General features: G+C 35.5%; 2 protein-coding genes across 2 annotated transcripts in view; one reads left to right on the top strand and one right to left on the bottom strand.

The window, feature by feature from the left end:
- Positions 1 to 224: 224 nt before the first annotated feature.
- LOC125656653 (uncharacterized) lies at positions 225 to 5,916 on the bottom strand. Its single transcript, XM_056145590.1, has 3 exons — positions 5,819 to 5,916; positions 2,212 to 2,369; positions 225 to 634 (listed from the first exon to the last, which is right to left on the bottom strand). Exons 1-3 carry the CDS (start codon positions 5,914 to 5,916, stop codon positions 447 to 449), a joined length of 444 nt encoding a protein of 147 aa, XP_056001565.1. The 3' UTR covers positions 225 to 446.
- An 8,008-nt stretch (positions 5,917 to 13,924) lies between these two features.
- LOC125653882 (uncharacterized) overlaps positions 13,925 to 20,596 on the top strand; it is a 31,259-nt gene continuing 24,587 nt past the window's right edge. Inside the window, exons 1-4 of the mRNA XM_056143626.1 lie at positions 13,925 to 16,569; positions 17,081 to 17,273; positions 17,651 to 17,758; positions 17,856 to 17,934. Of these exons, the coding sequence (XP_055999601.1) occupies positions 16,501 to 16,569; positions 17,081 to 17,273; positions 17,651 to 17,758; positions 17,856 to 17,934 (449 nt within the window). The 5' untranslated portion in view covers positions 13,925 to 16,500. The remainder of the gene's footprint in view (positions 16,570 to 17,080; positions 17,274 to 17,650; positions 17,759 to 17,855; positions 17,935 to 20,596) is intronic.

Raw genomic sequence — 20,596 nt, 5'->3', positions numbered from 1 at the left:
ATCAAACACGTGACTTCCAGATTGCGTAAAAAAAAACAACATTTGTTTATTTAATATTGTTTAACAACGACCAAAAGCATTTCCTCGCTAGCAAAAAATAAGATTTGTCCGGAGTATGGCAAATATACGTGTTAATAAACATCAGCATACCAATATCTCACAGAATAAAGTTCTAGAGATGTACTGTTACAGAGAACAAAACTTACCGAAAAGTTTATAAACAGATTTTTAATGGAAATAACCATAAATTTAAGCATAATATCACATCTACTTTAGGACGGAAACTTCAATTAAACACAGAATCATCAAACATAAGAAAATTATCAATAAATATAGACTCACACTATTAAATATTTCATGTACAGTAGCATCAGTAATTTCATCCCTTACGTCCTTTGAAAGCTACGAGAAGTTCACGTGTTTAGGAGAAAACCATTACAATGAAATTAGTTGGTATTCTGTGGAGGTTGTCCCGTTACCACGTTCTCAGCATAGGTCGGCGGGGGCATTGGTTGGGATACCTGGGGTGGATACTGCTGTTGTCCATATCCAGGATAGCTTGGGGCACTAGGCTGTACATGCTGTGCGCCCCATCCTTGTTGCTGGGGATAATTTGGATAGGAATTGTATACTGCTGGAAGATAAGAATAAAATCGAAAATAGACAGGAAAGAAAGTGTAAAGTTTTGTTACATTCCCACTCCCATTTAGAATTATTTTTTTTACTCGTATAGAGACGTCACCAGCTTTTAGTGAAATGCCACAAAACAGTGCATGGCGCCCAAGGCCGTAGCAGTAGCGGTTCTTTATTGTATCCAAACGACCCGCGGTTTTTACCTCAATGCCAAGAGCTTGAAAAGGAACAGTTATCAATGTTAAACGTCTTGAATGACGTGGGTATGGGGTCAATATTCGAACCTGGAACCACTTGGGTCCCATCATAACCACGAGTCTGCAGCAACGGGTATATTATTAATAGTAAACTAGAATTTCATCGGTATAATGTCAACAAGACGCCATTTTCCTACTCGAAAAGACACATCATCCTTGATAAGGATTCGCTTGCATTAGAGATGCAATGCAAGTATGGAACCTCTTTCTCTCCCTACGTGTACGCTTCAAGAATCACGTAACAATCGTGTATATTCTACATATACAGGTACCTAGGCTTAAGTATGAACATGTATGACGCGCACCTCAAACTAGGAATGTACAATGTACAATGTACAAAAGGAATTGATCAATGCTTATTTCGGCCGGAATCTTTTACTTTACTGGAGTGAAATTTTGCATTCAGATAATTCACAGAATTCATTGAATTATTATAGTTCTTATCTTTCTTGATTGATTATTGTCACCTGCAATGTACAGCTTGTTACGGTATCCCCTTCAACATTCCTTTACTTTGGATATGTAACAATGTGAATTTCTATTGATTTTGAAACTTTGCTCGAGGGGGGATTCTGAAATGTTGTTTTTGTACTTTTTGTGTGCGTCAGTACCTTTATTGCTTAGATCTCAAGTATACCTGTGCATTTATAACGGACACACCATCATATGCGTGGAGTTGTTTTCAATTAGACTGATGCCTGATATCATGCTATAATTGTTTCCTTGATCTAAAGCACGTAATATAAACTACATGTAGTCAAATGTCGTCTTACACGATGTAAATGAAAATCGCATGACCTTTTCTCGATCTACATGTACATGCAAACTACATATATGTAAGTTAATGAAAATTAATTTTGTTTCGTTTCGTTCCATTCTTATAAAGACGTCACCAGCTGTAGATGATGCGCTACAAATCTACACGCGTGCATGTTGCTTAGGGTCGCAGCAGTGAGGGTTCTTTATCGTGTCAATGTCCCGAGTGAGGCAGTACTTTTCATCCAACATTCCCGCGACTCTGACTTCTTAACGTCCCGCGTGTGGTGACGAAGCTGTCGCTCCCTATCATTACATCATACACGAACATGTAGTAATGCCGCAGCTGAAGTACAAACAAAGCTCGAACTCACATCCTCCCTGACACAACATGGGCGCCTTAACCACGGAGACAACGCTATCGTATCTCCAGAAATACTTCGCAATCTTTGCGAAGTACATTCTAGGTAAAAACAGTTAGCATTAGGAATGTACATGTACATGAAATACATACCTGAATACGTCACTGTGGAAGTGACAGTCCCGGGATGAATGTAATACATACCTGAGGACGTCACTGTGGAACTGACAATCCCGGGTTGGATAACTGTTCCTGATGTTTTCTTTTTGCATACGCAAATACAGAGAACAGCAATTAAGACACACAGCAGGATGAATCCGACAATTCCTCCGACCACGGCTCCGATTATTGTTCCAACAGATCTAAAACGTATATGCTTAAATACAATATTCTGAAATTTAAAACAAAGTATGATGTACAGTATTAGTGACAATATTCAATCTAGAATTGTAAGAAAAAAATCAATCCTTGCAGGACTTGGGACTCATGATCTACAGATCGACATTCTTACGCCTTTCTTTCAAAGCTCTATTTATTCTACAACGATTAATAACCAAGCTCGACAACGTAAATTTGTGCTTCTTGTCGGCTCGAATATTGACATGAATGGGTCATTGGTGTGGGAGGAGACGAGAGTACACGAAGGAAACCCATGAGTCCGAATGGGTGACCATATTTACCCTCTCATACACAACCACTGCCGAACCTCTCACACACAACCACTGAACAAACAACCACTGCCGATCCTCTCAAACACAGCCACTGCCGAACCTCTCACACACAGCCACTGCCGAACCTCTCACACACAACCACGGCCGATCCTCTAACAAACAACCACTGCCGAACCTCTCACACACAACCACTGCCGATCCCGAGTATCGAATTCAGTGAGAAGTATAAGTGCATTAATCATTACGCTATTCGGACATCAACAAGCCGTACGTATGGTGTCCAGATAGGGCCATGTGCAAAAGCGTAATAGCGCGTTTCTTCAAATGCGCTATCACGCTAACAAACAATATACCGTCGCGCTATCACAAAACACGCCGTCGCGCTAATACACAACACGCCGTCGCAGTGTCACGCTAACAATCCGTCGCGCTACCAAGCTAACACACAACACGCCGTAACGCCATCACGCTAGTTTACACAACACGCCGTCGCGCTATCACAAAACACGCCGTCGCGCTAATACACAACACGCCGTCGAGCTGTCACGCCAACACGCCATTTTGCTATCACGTTAATATAAAACAAGTCGTCGCGCTGTCACGCTAACACAAAACACGCCGTCGTGCTGTCACACTAACACACAACATGCCGTCGCGATTTTGCACATTCAATCGCGTTTGATTGTGTATTAGCGCAATAACGCGACAGCGTGTTAGCTTGACAGCACTACAGCGTGTTGTGTGTTAAGCGTGATAGAGCATCGGCGTGTTTGCGTAACAACGCAACGGCGTGTTGTGTATTATCGTGATAGCGCGACGGCGTGTTTTGTGTCAGCGTGATAGCACGAAAGCGTTTTGTGTGTTAGAGTGATAGCGCGACGGCGTGTTTGCGTGACAGCGCAATGGTGTGTTGTGCATTAGCGTGAATGCGCGACGGTGTGTTTTGTGTTAGAGTGATATCGCGACGGCGTATTGTGTGTTAGCGTGATAGCGCGACGGCATGTTTTATGTTAGCATGATAGCACAATGGCGTCTTAGCGTGACAGGGCGTGTTGTGTGTCAGCGTGAAACGCACTATTACGGACACCGTACGAACGCCTTAATCTGCTGAGTCAACCTTTGAGGCTATGAAATAGATAGAACTACGGAATAAATAACTGATGTTGGAAATCAGTCATAATCAACGTTATAGTGTTCACGTAATTATTAAAAGTGTTTAGATATTGGGACTGCAGTGTAGCACTCCATAGTGAATACCACTAGACCTATGTTGTAGACATGGGTCAATGTAATGTTGCCACTGCTCCACTGTTTTCACAGCCGGTCAGGCTCCGGCATGTGCTCCATAAGAGACAGTGTAACGGGATCCAGAATACTTAATCTAAGTTTAACTCGCTTTTTCACAAACTATGCTTTTATAAAAGTGATTTAAATCAAAGAAGAGCTCGTCGCTTGAGGTTATTATCCCCGAAACCAAATCTCTTCTCAAAACTTACCTAAGCATTATAGGTATGTAAGTATTGTACAGTCGATTCTAATTGTGCTCAACAACGGCCGTTTTTGCAGTTGAATTCATAAATCCAGTTACTTATTACGTCACACTACATTCTAATTGCCAAAAAAAAGGAAAGGTAATTACAATGCTTTTCAGTACTATTTGCACTGCTTACAGATGTTCTATTGATCACTGTTAGACAATTTAATTATACTCAATCTGATAGCAGAAGACTGCTTATCATCGATTTGAATCCTATGTCCACAAATTCTCTCCGTTAAGAACATGATTTGTTTTTATTTGAAAAGTGTTTACTACTTCGTTAAATAACTCTTTTTGGAAGAAGAAGTTGTATATTGTATAAACAAAAAATGTGTGTTAGAAAGCTGGGTTTGAAAACTCATATTAGTTAACTGTGCTGTCCGCCGATTGTTTTCTAGACGGAATATTCGTTTAAAGTTCCATACTTGCACAGTTTAGTGATTAAGAAAATAACCTGCATTCACAACATACATTCATGTACCGATGGCTTTAGAAAAGCAAACGGATCATAAATCCTAAATTCAACAAAAATATAGAATTAGAAATAAACATATTGATCTACAGAGATAATTGTAAAGTTAAATTAGAAGTAAGAAATCATAAATAGAATGCTGTAGTTGAACATTGGAAGATTGTTAATCTCCATGGCTTCTATAACAATCTGAGAGTTACGAACGCCGATAGCTTTATTCGTTATGGTCATATGCGACGTTTTACAACTCTTTTTAATCTCCTCGATATGAAGAGTTGTTATATGATTTCCGAAATAGGTTTAAACTGTATATTGCAGAAATGATATGATAATTATACCTCGCATATCAACCTGGTTACCTCAGTGGTTAATAATGCAAGTGTCAAGGGTTCAATTTCTGATTGATTCGAAGATTTTTCTCAATCTAAGTAAAATCATATCTTCTTTGACTGTTACACTGGAGAAGGATCTGACAGGTCATGTTATTGACCCCGATCTCGTGAATAATTTTATAAATATTCGACCAATAACAATAGCTTGGCTAAGAATCACGGACCAATCAGGAATCGATTTACAGAAGCTTATATAGATTGTAAGTTCACAAAAATGACGTTGACCCATCAATTTGTTTTTACAAATTCCAAATATCAGCGTTAAAGGAAGAATAACGTAAGATCTTGGATATCATACAGCCGTAATCATTAATATATATGTTCTAACATCGCTCATGCCCGCCGCCATCTTTGATTATTCTCCCGTGCTTCTCGGTAGTTATTGACATGCGTATGATAAGTACCTGTATGTTCCGATATAACAGGTAAACGTTCATATTACTGAAAGCTGCCATTTGATAGGTCAAGTGTGAAAGGTGAAATAACACGACCTCAGACGCAATGCTGTCAGATCCTTCTCCAGTGTTATTTTAAATAGATTGAAATTTTTCTCCACACCTTTGCTACAACAACTTAGTAATGCCCATATGTACAATGCATATTAAGAGTAATTTTGAACTTTTACTTGCCGCAACTAGTAACGATCAAAATAAACTACCCAAATAAATAACCCCAATGTCACGAACAGTTTGCATTATAGAGAAAAGTCGCAAATGGCCTTAAGTTGCACATTGCTTACATATCGTCATAGTAACAGTAATAGTAACTGTAGCTGTAGGAATAGTCGTAATAACAATAACTGTCTGCGGCACCTAGTAAATGCAAAGCAAAATACATCATCCTGAAAGCCGACAAAAGTATGATGGAAAGATGCAAACATTATAGCAAATATGCACGAAAAAAACTTGTAAACTTATACTACATGTACATATTGAATATTGAAACTTTTCCGAATACCATGTATCAAACGATAAAAATTCAAGTTTACCTAAAATGATAAGAAGTATGATTGCAAAGTCAGAGTAATTACTAAAAAGAAAATGTAATCAAGGAGTGAAAAATGTCTACAATAACATGTAGGCACAGTTGTAGGTAGAGAGGAAATATACAATTTCAATTAGCACAGCAGTATCAAATAATTTTCGTACAAAGACAAAGAGTGAAAGCAGAGAGCAAGTGAACAGTTTCCAAAGAAACCTGAGCGACGAATACAACCAATCAAAATATATCAAAAAGGTATATGAAAACACTTTCCTGAGGTGGATGAATTATACATTGAGTTATAAAGATCTAGTTTGCCAATACAACCTATCATTGGGTCAAATGCTGTTAGACTTGTTTCATACCGACTGTTAGGTCGTTCTTTGCACACAGATTTTAACTACAGATAACTCCGTTGACCTGATCAATATATAGGGCTCATGGCGGGTATGCCCGGTCTACAGGGGATGCTTACTCCTCCTAGGAATCTGATCCCACCTCTGGTCTATTCAGGTGTCCGTGTTTGCCCAACTCTATTTTGTGTTGCTTATAGGAGTTATGAGATTGATCACTGTCACTTATCTACACCTTTCATTGAAGACCCAATATTAGTTATCGATTAAAGAAACTACTAGAGACTGTGCAACACGTTCGACGCGACAGAAGTCTACGTAGTCAACATGATAATAAATTAATGTATCGACGACCCATCACTGCCATGTAGGTTAATAACATAGCAGGGACATCGAAAATACATTCGTAAGATTTGATTTTTTTCAGGGGGGGGGGGGTTCCGGCAAAAACGACACAATGTGTTGCCAGCATGAATGTACTTAGCACACTCTATTTAAAACAATAATCAATATCAAGCATGCAAATCATTCATGCCCTCCTTTGTGAAATTTCAGATTTTATGTATCATATTTATTTTTTCAGATTTTAATTTTTTTTATTTTTTTTTTTTGAATTTGACAATATTTTATTATCACACAACAACAACAATATGAAAGAATATACATGTACGTACAATAATAGCAAAGTGATTGTTCTGATATTTCATTTGATACAGTATATATATTCATAAGAAAATTCGAACTATCATGCATATTATATAGATTACAAAGAAAAAGTTATATATTGATGGACATAAACATTATGATATCGATAGGCAGAACATATACATGTATAAAGAATAAAAAATAGATACACACGTATATTTCTGAATGCTGTCGTTCAGGGGTAACGCCTCACGAAGAATACAGTCCATTCACAACCCCCAGGGCAGTACTACAGGAGGACAGGTCTCCTCCTTTTAGTTGAAAGAAAAACATTTATAAGCATATTGACAATTCATAAAACAGTTTCACATTTAATCTAATTTCTTATAAATTTCGTAGTAATATAAAATATTGCTTTTTACGTACATTTTAATTTCCATATCTGTCTCTGGTCTCTGGTTAAATCTTATAAGGAAAGCAATATTAGACAACAAAAGATTGAGAAGCTGTATGTTTCGGTTTTCGACGAAAAAAAACCCATTAACAATATGTTTCCACTGAATGTTTAAATGGCATATATTTCGCGCGACTTCCCTTATTTGTTTAACATTTTTACAGAATCAGACAAGGATGTCCAGTTTCAGCAATAATTTTTCTTTTTGTTTTAGAAATAATGTCACTAAAATTAAGTCCGCTGAAAATACAAAAGGTTTTACAAACGACAATATGGGCACCGAAATAAATCTTCTACAGCATGCAGGTGATGCGTCACTGCCATTATTAGATATAAATTCTATGGAAAGCGCGATAGACTAGACTGGCTTCAGGAATACAATCAAGCATGAAGAAAACAGACGGGATTTTACTTGGAACCCTTAAAAATAGATATGAAACTATGTGCGATGTTAAAATCACAAATGACCCAGTCCGATGTCTTGGAATATATATAGGTCATGATATTGAAAAATGCTATGAGAAACATTGGAAAGATAAGGTTAAGACATTGGGAAGAAAAATTAACGTGTGGAAAAACAGAAAACTTACTCTCTTTGGAAAATGTACTATAGGAGTTTTACGAAGAGGCTTACTTTTAAAAATTTTACAGTTTAAAGGGGCCAACTCCAAATATGAAAAATTTGGAAGTGGTGTTTGCAAAATTGAAAGACTTTACCGCATTCAGTTGTTCTATACATTGCTTAACGTTCCACTCGATAATTTTTCACTCAGCTCAGTAAAACTCTCCACATTTAGAAGTGAGAATCACGGGTCTTTCAGGTATAACCTTAAAAACAGAGGCCCCGCCCGTGCAGCGGCATGCATTGGCACGATAAAGAACCCTCACTACTACTGCGTTGGGCGCTAAACATAGGCCGGATCCAGAATTTTTTTCCTGGGGGAGTCGAACCTTTTCACAAAATCGAACCCGTGATATAACTCATTTTTCTTATAAATCGTTATATTGTAATTTTTTTTTATCTTTGTACATTCCGGGGGTGTGTGTGTCCGTACCCCTCACCCCTTCTATATCCGCGCAGGGGTCTACATTTGTGGTACTTCACCTACAGATGATGCCCTCTCAATATGAGTGAAAAATCCAGGAAGGCAAGTAAAAGCAACCGATTAATCATGTGGAGACGTCTCTATTGCTGGTGAAGGGCTGCAAAATGTACGCATATGCTCCGCGCTTACGGCCTTTGAGCAGGGATGGATCTTTATTATGCCATATCTGTTGTGACACGGGACCTCAGGTTTTCCGGTCTTCTCGGAAAGATCGACCTATTTATTCGTCTCTTAAAACAAGCAAGGGGTATTGCAGAGGACGTATTCTAACCCGAATATCCACGGGGTATGGCATTTCTAAAGGACAAGCACATGTCAAATGTTTATATCGATAATGTATAGATTATACTAGTATACTAAGAGTAATCGATTTTCATGCGGGCGAATTTTTATGAGTCATTACCACAAACATTGTTGATTCTACTGTGTATATTGATATACATGTATACAATTGCACATCATTTATTGGTTGTCTTTACATTTAAACCTAGATATTCAATACGAAAGAGAGGGAAACAAGGACTTTTTTTTTCAAAATGAGAGGGAGGGGCTATGAAAAAATATATCTCGACAAGCCTATCCCTCGACTTTTTGGTCTAGTATAGAGCTGCCGTTCAAAAGTGTGTGTGTGGATGAGTAGGGGTTGCTTTGTTCCTTGCGGAGCCAGAATCATAAGATGTGAGGTATAGAGAACATTTAAGCGTTCTGGGCTGATGACACATTATTTAGAAATGGCAGGATAACTTGAGGTCGTCTGCTTACAATGAGTGCGCTGTGGTACACATATGATATACAGTAAAGCTTAAAAACACTCTTTTTATGACAATTTTCTGGGTCCCTTCATGTATTTCACAGCTCGTCATTCGCAGTTAATAAATTACATGTACATTTGAATATCGATAAATTTAGCTTAATGAAATATTAAAACGAGTAGTGCATTGTGAAAGTTTCGAACAAATGTAGAAAGAATAAGAGTTGCTAAAGAGTTTTCAATACTCTTGTAATAAACATAATTGTCGGTTTTGGTGTTTTACTAAAGCAGTCTTTACATTCATTTTGGTCCAATTTCTGTAGTTGAAGTTGACCCTTTTAAATTGTAAAAATCAGCCGTCGATTGTAAAAGTAAGCCTCGTAAAACTCCATTATAAATACATTAGCACTTACTCAATTATATTATAGTGCCACGACTCTAAATTACCCATCGGAAGAAACTTTGAAGAATATTCAAATCTTGATTTTTAATTTTCTATGGGGGAAACGCGATAGAATTAAAAGAAACACAGTAATTGGAAATATCGTTGATGGTGGAGTCGGGATTATCGATGTGGAAACTAAATTCAAATCGTTAAAAGCGTGGATAAAGCGCTTATCCCAAGATAATTCTACAATAAAAAAAATTTTCGAATCATGTATAAGTAAAAAATCAATAGATTTAATCTATCTCTTGAAAACTAGCAATACAAATATATGTGATCTTAAAAATGCTTTTAAAAACTACCAACTTTTTTTGTGAAGTTTAGTGTGCGTTTAGTGAATGCAAACTTAAAGGAAAAATATATGCATCAGCAGACAAGGCTCTATCACAACCTATCTGGCTAAATGAAAATTTCCAAATAAAAAAACATTCTTTATTTTAACCTCATTGGGCAAAAGGGGGGATTCTGTACGTAAACAATCTATTTGACCAAGAGGGAAACAAGTTTATCAATATAACGAATAATGACAAATTTTTATTGAGCAACAATGAAAAAAGTATCTTTAGATAAAGTTAGTTGTAAAACGTTATATAAGATATTCATTTCTAAAAAAATTCATTAAGCCCTATTTTGAGAAAACTTTGACAAAACTTTTTAATTACTTCAAAGAACACAGAAAATCAATTTATGCATCAAAAATAATAAAATGCAGATACAAACAACTTGCTGAATTCAATTTAAAACTTCTACATAATTTATTAAACAATAATAAATTTGTGAGCATCTGGAATAAAAACGTATCAAATTTATGCAATATCTGAAAATTGACGGAAGATATACAACACTTACTATTTGTTTGTAAAAATGTTAAACAGATTTTCATTCCCCCCCTCCCTTGTTTTGGCATATATTTAGGCTAGATACTGTTATCTGCATAGAGGTGCAAATTATATTTGACTTTATATTACGTAGTATCAGCAAAATGTGTGAAATAAAGACTGGTATACATTAGATGTTTTACCCGCTGAATCGACTTTAAAATTTCTGTTGATATTGGAAATGCATCATGAAAAAAAAATGGATAGTAATTAGGCCTACACTTTGTAAATAATCGTGGTTACTTCATGAGATTAAAGAACTAGTTCATTTATAATGAAAGGATAATTATAATTATAGATGAAAGGAATGATGCCCAAGAGAGGGTTTATAAACGCCCAATTTGAAACCAGATCCTAGAGAGACGACACTCATTAAACACACCCTTGAAAAGGAAATGTTCCCGGAGTGAGTTTTCTTTTGACGAGAAATATTAAAAAATGGCATGGGGTTTATAATCTGTTTTTTTTTTTCTTTTCGAAAGGTGGTTAACTTTAAAACGGTGTTATTTTGGTGCTAACTTCTCTGTTAAAGTTAACTATGAGATTAACTGTTTTTCAAAATTAAGCAAGTTTGCGTTAACAGTGTTAACACTGCTAATTTTAATCCACCTCCAGTAACTATGTTAAGTCGCAAATGTATCTCTCTATGATGTGTCCTTACAAGGCCTCAACATTTAGTGACTGGTACAATCTGGATCTATAGCTTGATTTTCAGGAAATGATAGACTTAATCTCCTGTTCTTGTATGTTTACATATTGTTTTTGTTATTCTATGTTCTACTTGATAACATTTATCACTGGGTATGGATGAAAAGCAAATTGTTTAGGGCCTCAATCTTTTCAAGTCCGAAAAGGTAAAACTAATGTTACCATTGTGGTCAGTATAATGAATGGGTGGTATTTCACTTGTTGGTATTGAAAGAAAAATCTTTAAGTGATTCCCAGTTTAGTTTGTTATCACTTCAGGTGAAAATTAATATTGTCATGATAATTAGGAATTGCACCCCCCCCCCCCCTATTGTTAACATTGTTCCTTATTTCTAAAAGACAATCCAATCATAGTCTCTCTTTGCTATTCGTGGTTTTTCTTAATCCGCTGCGATGGTGCACATCTTTTATTCTCTTTTTATAAATGAGAATTCATCCCCAGTTTGTCGTTAAGTCTTATAGTCACAGGGTTTTCTTGTTTAGATTGATCTATATGTATGACCGACATAATTTTTTCTGTAAAGTTTAGTCTTGCATTTTCTATGTTTTCAGTATTTTCGACAATGCATTGCCTGTCGCCTTGTTGAATGCGTTTAAGAGTTCTAAATCGACTTCCTTGTAATCTTGTAATTTCATACTTCACTTTTGTTGTTTCCGCATTGGAGTTATATTGAATGGATACGTAGGTACATGTAGCTATATGATAAATTAATTGTAGGCCTACAACAAACAACATCATGGACAGGTATTTTTCCACTTATGATTATCGGATCTATAAACGGGTTTATATTTCTGGTGCTCGTCGTGGATTGTTGCATTTAATATCAGTTAGACGACAGCTGTCCATGCTTGTGAGTACATGTGTCTCATGCACTGTACCTGGATTTCTATAATCATAAGAACAGGGCCTTTTACACGTAGATAATGCGCATTGCCTTATCAGCTCAGATAGGTGGTAAGTATAAGAATAGTAGTTATAATGTAGACGAAATGTTATGATATTCCTTGTTTCGACCGCCCAGTTCTAATTCCCCAGACAGTTTGTTAAAATGACATTTTGATGAAATATCTGAACTACTAATCAGTATGAAAAGTTATATATTTTAACACAAAAGGCCGACGTGACACACTACATATCCTTTCAGTTTAGATCAAACATGTTGAGAACTGCATGAACAAGCATGTGCAGATGCCATTTAAGATAACGTGAATAGTTGTATTTGTTTTTGAAAGTTCCAGTCTTCACGTAAGTATCTTATTTTTCACCTGTGGGCTTATCTCTCCATTTCCTTGTTTTACGTCGTAGAATTTTAATTACTTATTACACAAATCTTCCATTAGATAATATATGTAACAGGAAATACTGTTGACAATTTCGTTATTATCAGGGGCGAATGCAGGATTTCAATTGGGGGGGGGGGAGTGTGAACAAATCCCCAAAGGCGAGAGGTCTAGTGGCCACATGTGGGCCCCAGTTAATTAATGAAGGACAAAGCCCTGATTGGGGTCCCAGGGGCGTAACCCTGGAAGCTGTCGAATTGCAAAGTATTTTGATTGCAAAATCTAGTATATAATGAATTGCATATGAAAATGTACATTGGACTTGGAAATTGTACATAAATTCAAGTGTATATTTTTGTTATATCTAAGTAACTTCATTTGAGAGCTATGCACATTGACCTAGGTCTGTATGCTGAAACTCTCAGAATGGCAAGTTGAAGACAGCCTGGTCAAGGCTACACCATATAACTCCTTTATCTATCATGAAGTACATTCTGATATAAATATACAATACCCGCTGTAAAATGGCCGAGATATTGCCATAACAGTGTAAAACTGTATAATGAATCAATCATTTTAAAATTACAAATGATTTAAAGATACCAAAGGCCCTCCTATACCCAAGTTTGTTTGATGCCCGACACAGTATAATTTCTAACCAACAGTTTGAGCGTCCAGATCATGCATTTAGATAGAAAAAGATAAATCATTTATTTAATATAACATTTACTTTTGCTATACCACCCCTAGTAGAGGGTAGGAACTAGCACAAGTATTAAAGGACACAACGCATGTTTCTAAACGTTTTCATTTTTCAGCAAAATTAACTCTTTTTATGCCTAAAACTACTTTAAATGTGTTTTAAATGAAATATTTTGCGTAGTTTTCGAGTTTAAAAGCGATGAAATTAAAATCTTGCGATATGCATATTTTTTCCCCTCCAAGTTTTGAAGTGACGTAGTCAACCCCATAGTCAGCGTTCAATTGAAGATGGTTATTCGCCGATTTACTACGATTTTCATTTTACTAATTTTCTTGAATATTTACGAATCTTGTAGCTGATCTCCCACGAGATAATTAAAGACAATTTCATTATACTGATATCTGATATGGATATTATCGCAGTAAATGTTCAAAATGGGGTAGAAAATTTTCGATTTATGATTTGCTTACTGTTTATCCATGCGCTCTGAAAATAGGGATCATGGATGTAATGTAATGACCCCCTCCCCCAAAGATGTTTTCGAACTCAGAAATAAACTTAATAAACTTATGTCAGGGAAATGTCATGTGTTTAGAATCGTAGTACGCAACATAAATCGCTGACTGTTTGATAAATGTTTCGAAGTTATCGTCATTTATCGATTATTCCATTACCAAAAAATAAACAAAAACTAGATTGGATATCTGCTGAGGTCATATGAATGATCCGTAAAATATTAAGTTGACCAATTTGAAGTAGGTCGATATAGGGTATATCAGTTGCATATAGACGTTTCTTATCTATTACATAATGCCTGCATATATTGTTCAAAGCGACAATTTGCTGAGCTTGCTTTTAATTCAAAACTTTGGGAACAAGACTTTATGAAGAATATAAAAAAAAGGTCAGTGAAAAAATTATCGACCCTTTCGGAATTGGATTGTTTAAAACATGCTAACATTTTATTATTTCTTTATTATTACTTTTTGTTTTTTTAATTTCATGATCCCTAGTGTAGATGTTTTAACTCCAGGGAGGGACCAAACTTGACGTACATAGTTACTATACAATATCTTTATAACTTCTTTAATAATGCTATCGATACTAGATAGAAACTGAATAGATGTTTATAAGAACAGAGGTCTCTTAAACAGTGTTTACATTTCAAGGAGTAGAAGTTTTGGTACCAGGATGGGACCAAAATCATCATAGTGATTAAATTTGTGCGATAATATTTTTAACTTCTATATAACTAATTTCAGGATATCCGCTCCTCCGAGGTTGTTACGGCACGTTTGGTCGTCTTAGCACGTTCGGTCGCTGATGACCATTCGTGCCGCACGTATTGTCGCCCGCCGACCGAATGTGCCGTGAGGGTGGACACGAATGGTCGTCAATTTTAGGCCATACCCGAGCACGAATGGTCGCCACCCAATCCCCCCTGTCCCAAACTCCAACCTTTTTCATGTGTGTCTGTGTTTTCGTTCATGCGTGTCTGTGTGTATTTGTGTGACGGTGTGAGTGTGTGTGCGCGTGTATGTGTGCATGTATGTGTGTATACATGCATGTTGGTGTATATTTGTGCGTGCGTGCGTATGTGTGTGTATTCATGTGTTATAAAGTTTGTTTTGCATTACACACGCATATACGTGCACACATTTGTGACACAACTAAAGTACGAGATAAAGACAACATAAACTCCGGGCATTTCTGGATGGAATTTGATATAAATTTATTTTGAAAACACACGGGTCGCAACATTTTAGTAACACAATACTCTTACATATCTAGCTGCAATAATGTAGCCATCTCCGATTTTATTTGGAAGGGGGGGGGGGTAGGGCTACAACTCCTTAAGATCTTCGTAATGGTGCAAATGCGGGAGACATTTACATGTACTACCGCAACATTTTCGACCATCCTAAACATTTGCTGACTTTCTTTTCGTAAATGAAATGATATTTTATGTTTCTTAGTCAATATAAAAATTTACAACCTGCAACTTACGATTTGTGAGACTCTATTTTAACGTTTTCAACAATTTCGATATATTCCAATTTCTCGATTCATATTTGTGCGCCATGTTTGATGTACTGAAGTTTTAACTTTCGATTGTCAAGTTATCTGCATATGTCATATAAGATAATATTTACATTAATGGACAAGTACGAAGAAAAAGCTATTTCGTCGGTATTAAAAAAGGTTTTAATTAGATTTAATATCAAGTAAAAAACGAACAACAGAGTGTAAATGTTTTCTGCAACCATATGGTTTTCCTTTCTTTGTCTGTTTAAGTTTTTCAGTAAATCCACCTACGAGATCTCACGATAACAAGCATGGCGGAACAGACGAAGAATTTCGCATGCTGTACATGATGTTTAATGAAAAATACCTTTTTTAGACATGCCCAAGCACAAAGTTGGTACTCCTTTTGATGTAAACAACATTTGGGACTAATACACGGAGCTTATTATCGGTTTTACATAAAATCATTTTTGCTCTATTACGAAGATCCTATGGAATTGTAACCCTATCCAGAAAACGTCAGAATAAAAAAAAAATCGGATAGGGCTACATTATTGCAGCTATTACATACCATCAATATGACACGCCGTTTTATTATTATTATTATTATTTTGTGTGTGTTTTAATCTTTTTATTTTATACATTTATTCCTCTTAAAAGATATCTCATGAATGTTATAAGACATCTTATAAAAGATATAAAACATCTTAATATGATTTTTTTTCTTTATAGGATATCTCATTTAATATATGAGATATCTGATATATTATATAATATATATCATAAACTTTATACGATGTCTTATTATAACGTTTTTGATTTAAGATATTTCATAACCTCTTATAAGATATTTTATAACTTTTATAAGGTATCTTATAAAAGAGATTTTATAAGATCTATCATATCTTATAAGATATCTTATAAAACATATAAGATAGCTTGTATCTTGGACCGCCCCATTTAGTCTCCTCTTACGACAAGCAAGGGGTACTTAGGATCTATGTTAATCAGGATCCCCATGGGACATTTAAAAAGATACAATCAAAACATTTGGATTATTTTGTTTATTTTTAATTCCAGACAATTTTGAAATGAGGCGCAGTGTGATAGTGGTGTTTTTGTTCTACCTTACGCAAACGATTAACACCGAACAAGTACAGGTAATCACGTTTTTGTATTTGTGTAGTTTTTATATTTTACATCTATAAACAAATAGGTTCATAAAAACATGTTTTTTTTCATATGAAAAGGAAGATAGAGAAAATGGCATATACAGCAAGTTTCTCACATTCTCTCCACAATGATCAGTAAATTTACTGAAAAATACAAAATAAACACGAAGACTTTTAGTAACACTTTAGCGCTTCCATTTCCAATCTTCAAAAATTGAAGCTTTACAAAACATCTTCGTGGTTTGTTTTCTAAACACACACAGACCCCCACCAACATTCATGATTAACATGGAAAAATAGAAAACTGATCATTTCTGTACCTCACTAGCAATCGCAGGTTGGATTGTGAAGGAATCTTGATTATGACGAATCACGTCTTTAGATATTCATAATCATTACACATTTATTTACATGTGATTGATATGTGATTCATATTTCTTCCTCAACTAACTTGTAAGATTTTAAATATTTGCACAAAACTTTGTTTTGTCATGGGTAGAACTATAGCTCTTTCGGATATTCCTTCCCGGTGAATTACGCAGAGAAATGTCCACGGACTGCAGAAGAGTGGGACAACTCTTCACGACGATTGAACTGTAGCAAAACGCATGTATATCATTGTGCTCCTGACAAGAATCTCTCATCTCTTATCGAATTCTGTTATCCAAGTAAAGGATATATGTTTCAAAAAGGTAATCAGGAATATAGAGTGGTAATGAAATCAACGAAAATGTAGAAACATTATTGTAATTTTCTCTGCTATTTCTTTAAGACAGAAATGTTTTTGTATTCAACAATTTTGAAATAGAAAACCCATATAAAAAAAAATACTTACAGCCTTTCGCAGCTCAGATTTGTTACTGAATAATCATTGAAGTATCTGATGAAATAACAAAACAGTTGCAGTGAATATGTATTGATGTGTTTCATATCGATTGTTAGGCCGTTCTTGACATAATGATTTTGACTAAGGATAACTCCATTTACCTGATAAAGATATTTTTCACGTTAAGAATTCTCTGAAATTATAAATTCTAGATAAAGTATTTGCTGTTGATATATTTTGGAGGAAATTGTCTAGAACTGGCTGACGTTGGAATCCTAAACCATGTCAAATGTGGACACTTTTCATTTGGCTGTCCAGACAAAGATTTCTCTGGCAACGAAATCTATAAATGTAAGAACTTGGCTACGAAATAATCAAGTTTTAAAATAAAGAAAAATAAAAATAAATTAAATAAAATAAAATTGGAATATGATATTTCTTGCTACAGTTCCAAGCTGTTTGTCCATCGCTGCCAACTGTTTTACAGCAGATGTTGAATGTCTTAACAAAAAGTGTTTGAAACAAGGGTAAGGCTGTTTTTAAATATAAAAAATTGTCGTGTTGAAATTTTTTAAAACTATTTTGATAGTTAAAGTTTGCATATTTATTTGGTATATTCAGGAATGTAATCCTATTAGAATATGAACGGATTGTGTCGCGCGCTGAAATTGGTTGGTTCATAGAGGAAAATGCGATTTGTAATATGAATATATTGACTATGAACGGATTATGAACGCGACTGAGAGAACGTAATGGTTGAAAAGATAGAACATCTGTTACAAAGATCTTGCAAGTGACACCTTTGGATTAACATTGTAAACTTATGTGGATTATCATCCCAATCTTGCGGTCTCCTACCTCTAAAATACAGTACTTCTTGCGCGATTCACAGAATTTGCCTTAAATCCAAACCCGTTCATACTGACCACGAACAGCTCAAAAGTGATGTTCATTTCTTAAATAAAATACATTAAGATAATACTTCTCATTACCAACTCGTTAGAGTTATCACGCTTTGATGACTCTTGTGCGTCAGTGGTAAGAAAATGCACAAGTCTCGCGAGCAAGTGTGAAATTACTGGGACATAAACGAAACGGTCATAGCACCCCCACCCCTTTTAAGAGTTAAAATATATGGTGTAATTTTAAATAAAATAACCATTGGTCAAACTACATTTTTCAAATATTCTAACACAATCTTAATATGTTGTACGGTGTTACCGTTGAAGAGTGCGAATCCCATTACTTCTTGCAACACGACTTATAGGCATTTTATCCGCCTCTTCATTTAACGCGGGAAATATAACGCGGTGGATGTAAACAGTTACACTGTGACGTCATATTAGCTGCAACGTTTTTCTTCTTCTCTCAAACCAAGCAAATACAAAATGTTTGAAGCTATAAGAAAGCTTGTCTGAAATTTAAAAACGTTTATGGTACTTTCTAAACAATCTAATTATTTTAATTACGGATTTGTCAATGAAATATACCGCAGTGACGGCGACGTTTTTCCGGAAGCATTATGGGTAATACTCATCTTTTTTCAGCTGAAGAAGAGCAAATCACGTGACTCATATGTGTAATCATTGGAGCGAGCTCTTCGCGTTGCTTCGCTCGCTATTAAAATGCTACATGTTTTTAAAATCCACCACACCTATTTTAAAAATTCCAAACAATGATCTTCTCTGTCCTAAATCCATCAATATTTTGTAATTTTCAATATAGCTTAAATACAGTTTGGAAACGCATTAGTTGTGTTAATTAGTGTGATAAACGTCTTAAAAACTGCAGTTTGGCATATATAATATGTATACGGTGTAACCGTTGGACCGAGCGAAGCATGTACGTAACTCCGTGTACCGAGTGGTAATCATAATTCCGTTAAGTAAGGTAGATTAATATTCAGTTATAAATATATATTTTGAATGAAACTTCCTTGCGCTAAACACCCAGTAACATCTCAATTAAAGGAGTGTATATGGGGACAACAGTTTTACATGATCCGCCTATTCATTGAACGCGGGAAATAAAAAGCAAGGCGACGTAAACTGTACATTGTGACGTCACATTTAGTCTTGACGTTTTTCTCTTTTTCAAAGCAAACATTTATAAACAACAATAATACATTCCGTATGCAATGAAAAGGGCCGTTAAAACCAAACAAAATTAACCAATAAATTCAAAATGGTAAAAAGGTGACCGTAATTTTATCGTATATTCTTATTCAAAGAAACTCATGAACTCGTTCATCTATTTAGTCGTATTACGGTTTTATATGTATGTATTTGCTAAAATATGTTACAATGATTATTATACTATTCATTTTGAACAAACTGCGTGTATAAATTACGAATTGCACGTTAGAGTTTTCTATTATTGGCATTCAAAATAAAACACGAATAACTGTTGAAACAGGTAATGAAAAAATAAATGGCGGCGCCCATATGGTTCACGAAAATTTCAGTGAACGTATATAGAGATTATCTCTTTTTCTTTTGCTGATTTTGACTTTTTTCTTTTACATACTTGTTACCTTTAGAACCTTGCTTCGCGGACGTGCCTTTGGCCCGTCCGAGCTTCGCTCGGTATAACTTGTTCTAAAATATGGAAATTGAGGGGGGAGGTGTTCGTGTACGATTACCAAGTCCATGTAATATGAACCTGTCCTAATCGTATGATAAAATAGAATGTCTTCATAGTCTGACATAATAACTTTAAAAACATATTAATCACATTAATTACAAGAAAAGTTCGTGTGTTGGATGTGCATATACGTTTTTCCCTTCGCAGTTCTTCTTGCGATTGATGCTTTATATCGGTCAGATTTGGCAGATTTAGTATCTGCACTCCCTCACATAGTTTAATAAGTTCATCTGTTTTCTTGTAAGAATAATCAATTCCTAAATTTGACTTTAGAATTTTAATCAGTGTTGTGGTTTGCAGTCGGTTATATATAATATGTATCCGATACCATAATTTATAATATGTTTTACGGTGTGACCGTGTTTGAGGGCGAAGCAAAAAAGTTTTGGCATTAGTATCTATATCCAAAACAGGACAAAACACAACCCGAAGTTAGCACGCGGACGGAGTTGTATCAAAGCATCCTAATTTTGGACATTTGATCCGCCTATATATTGAACGCGGGAAATATAACGCAATTGATGTAAACAGTACATTGTGACGTCA

The sequence above is a fragment of the Ostrea edulis genome, chromosome 7 (genome assembly GCF_947568905.1).
Source record: "Ostrea edulis chromosome 7, xbOstEdul1.1, whole genome shotgun sequence".
In the NCBI taxonomy this organism is placed as follows: domain Eukaryota; kingdom Metazoa; phylum Mollusca; class Bivalvia; order Ostreida; family Ostreidae; genus Ostrea; species Ostrea edulis.
Note: the sequence above shows the minus strand (reverse complement) of the source record. Positions and strands in the feature narration are given on the sequence as shown.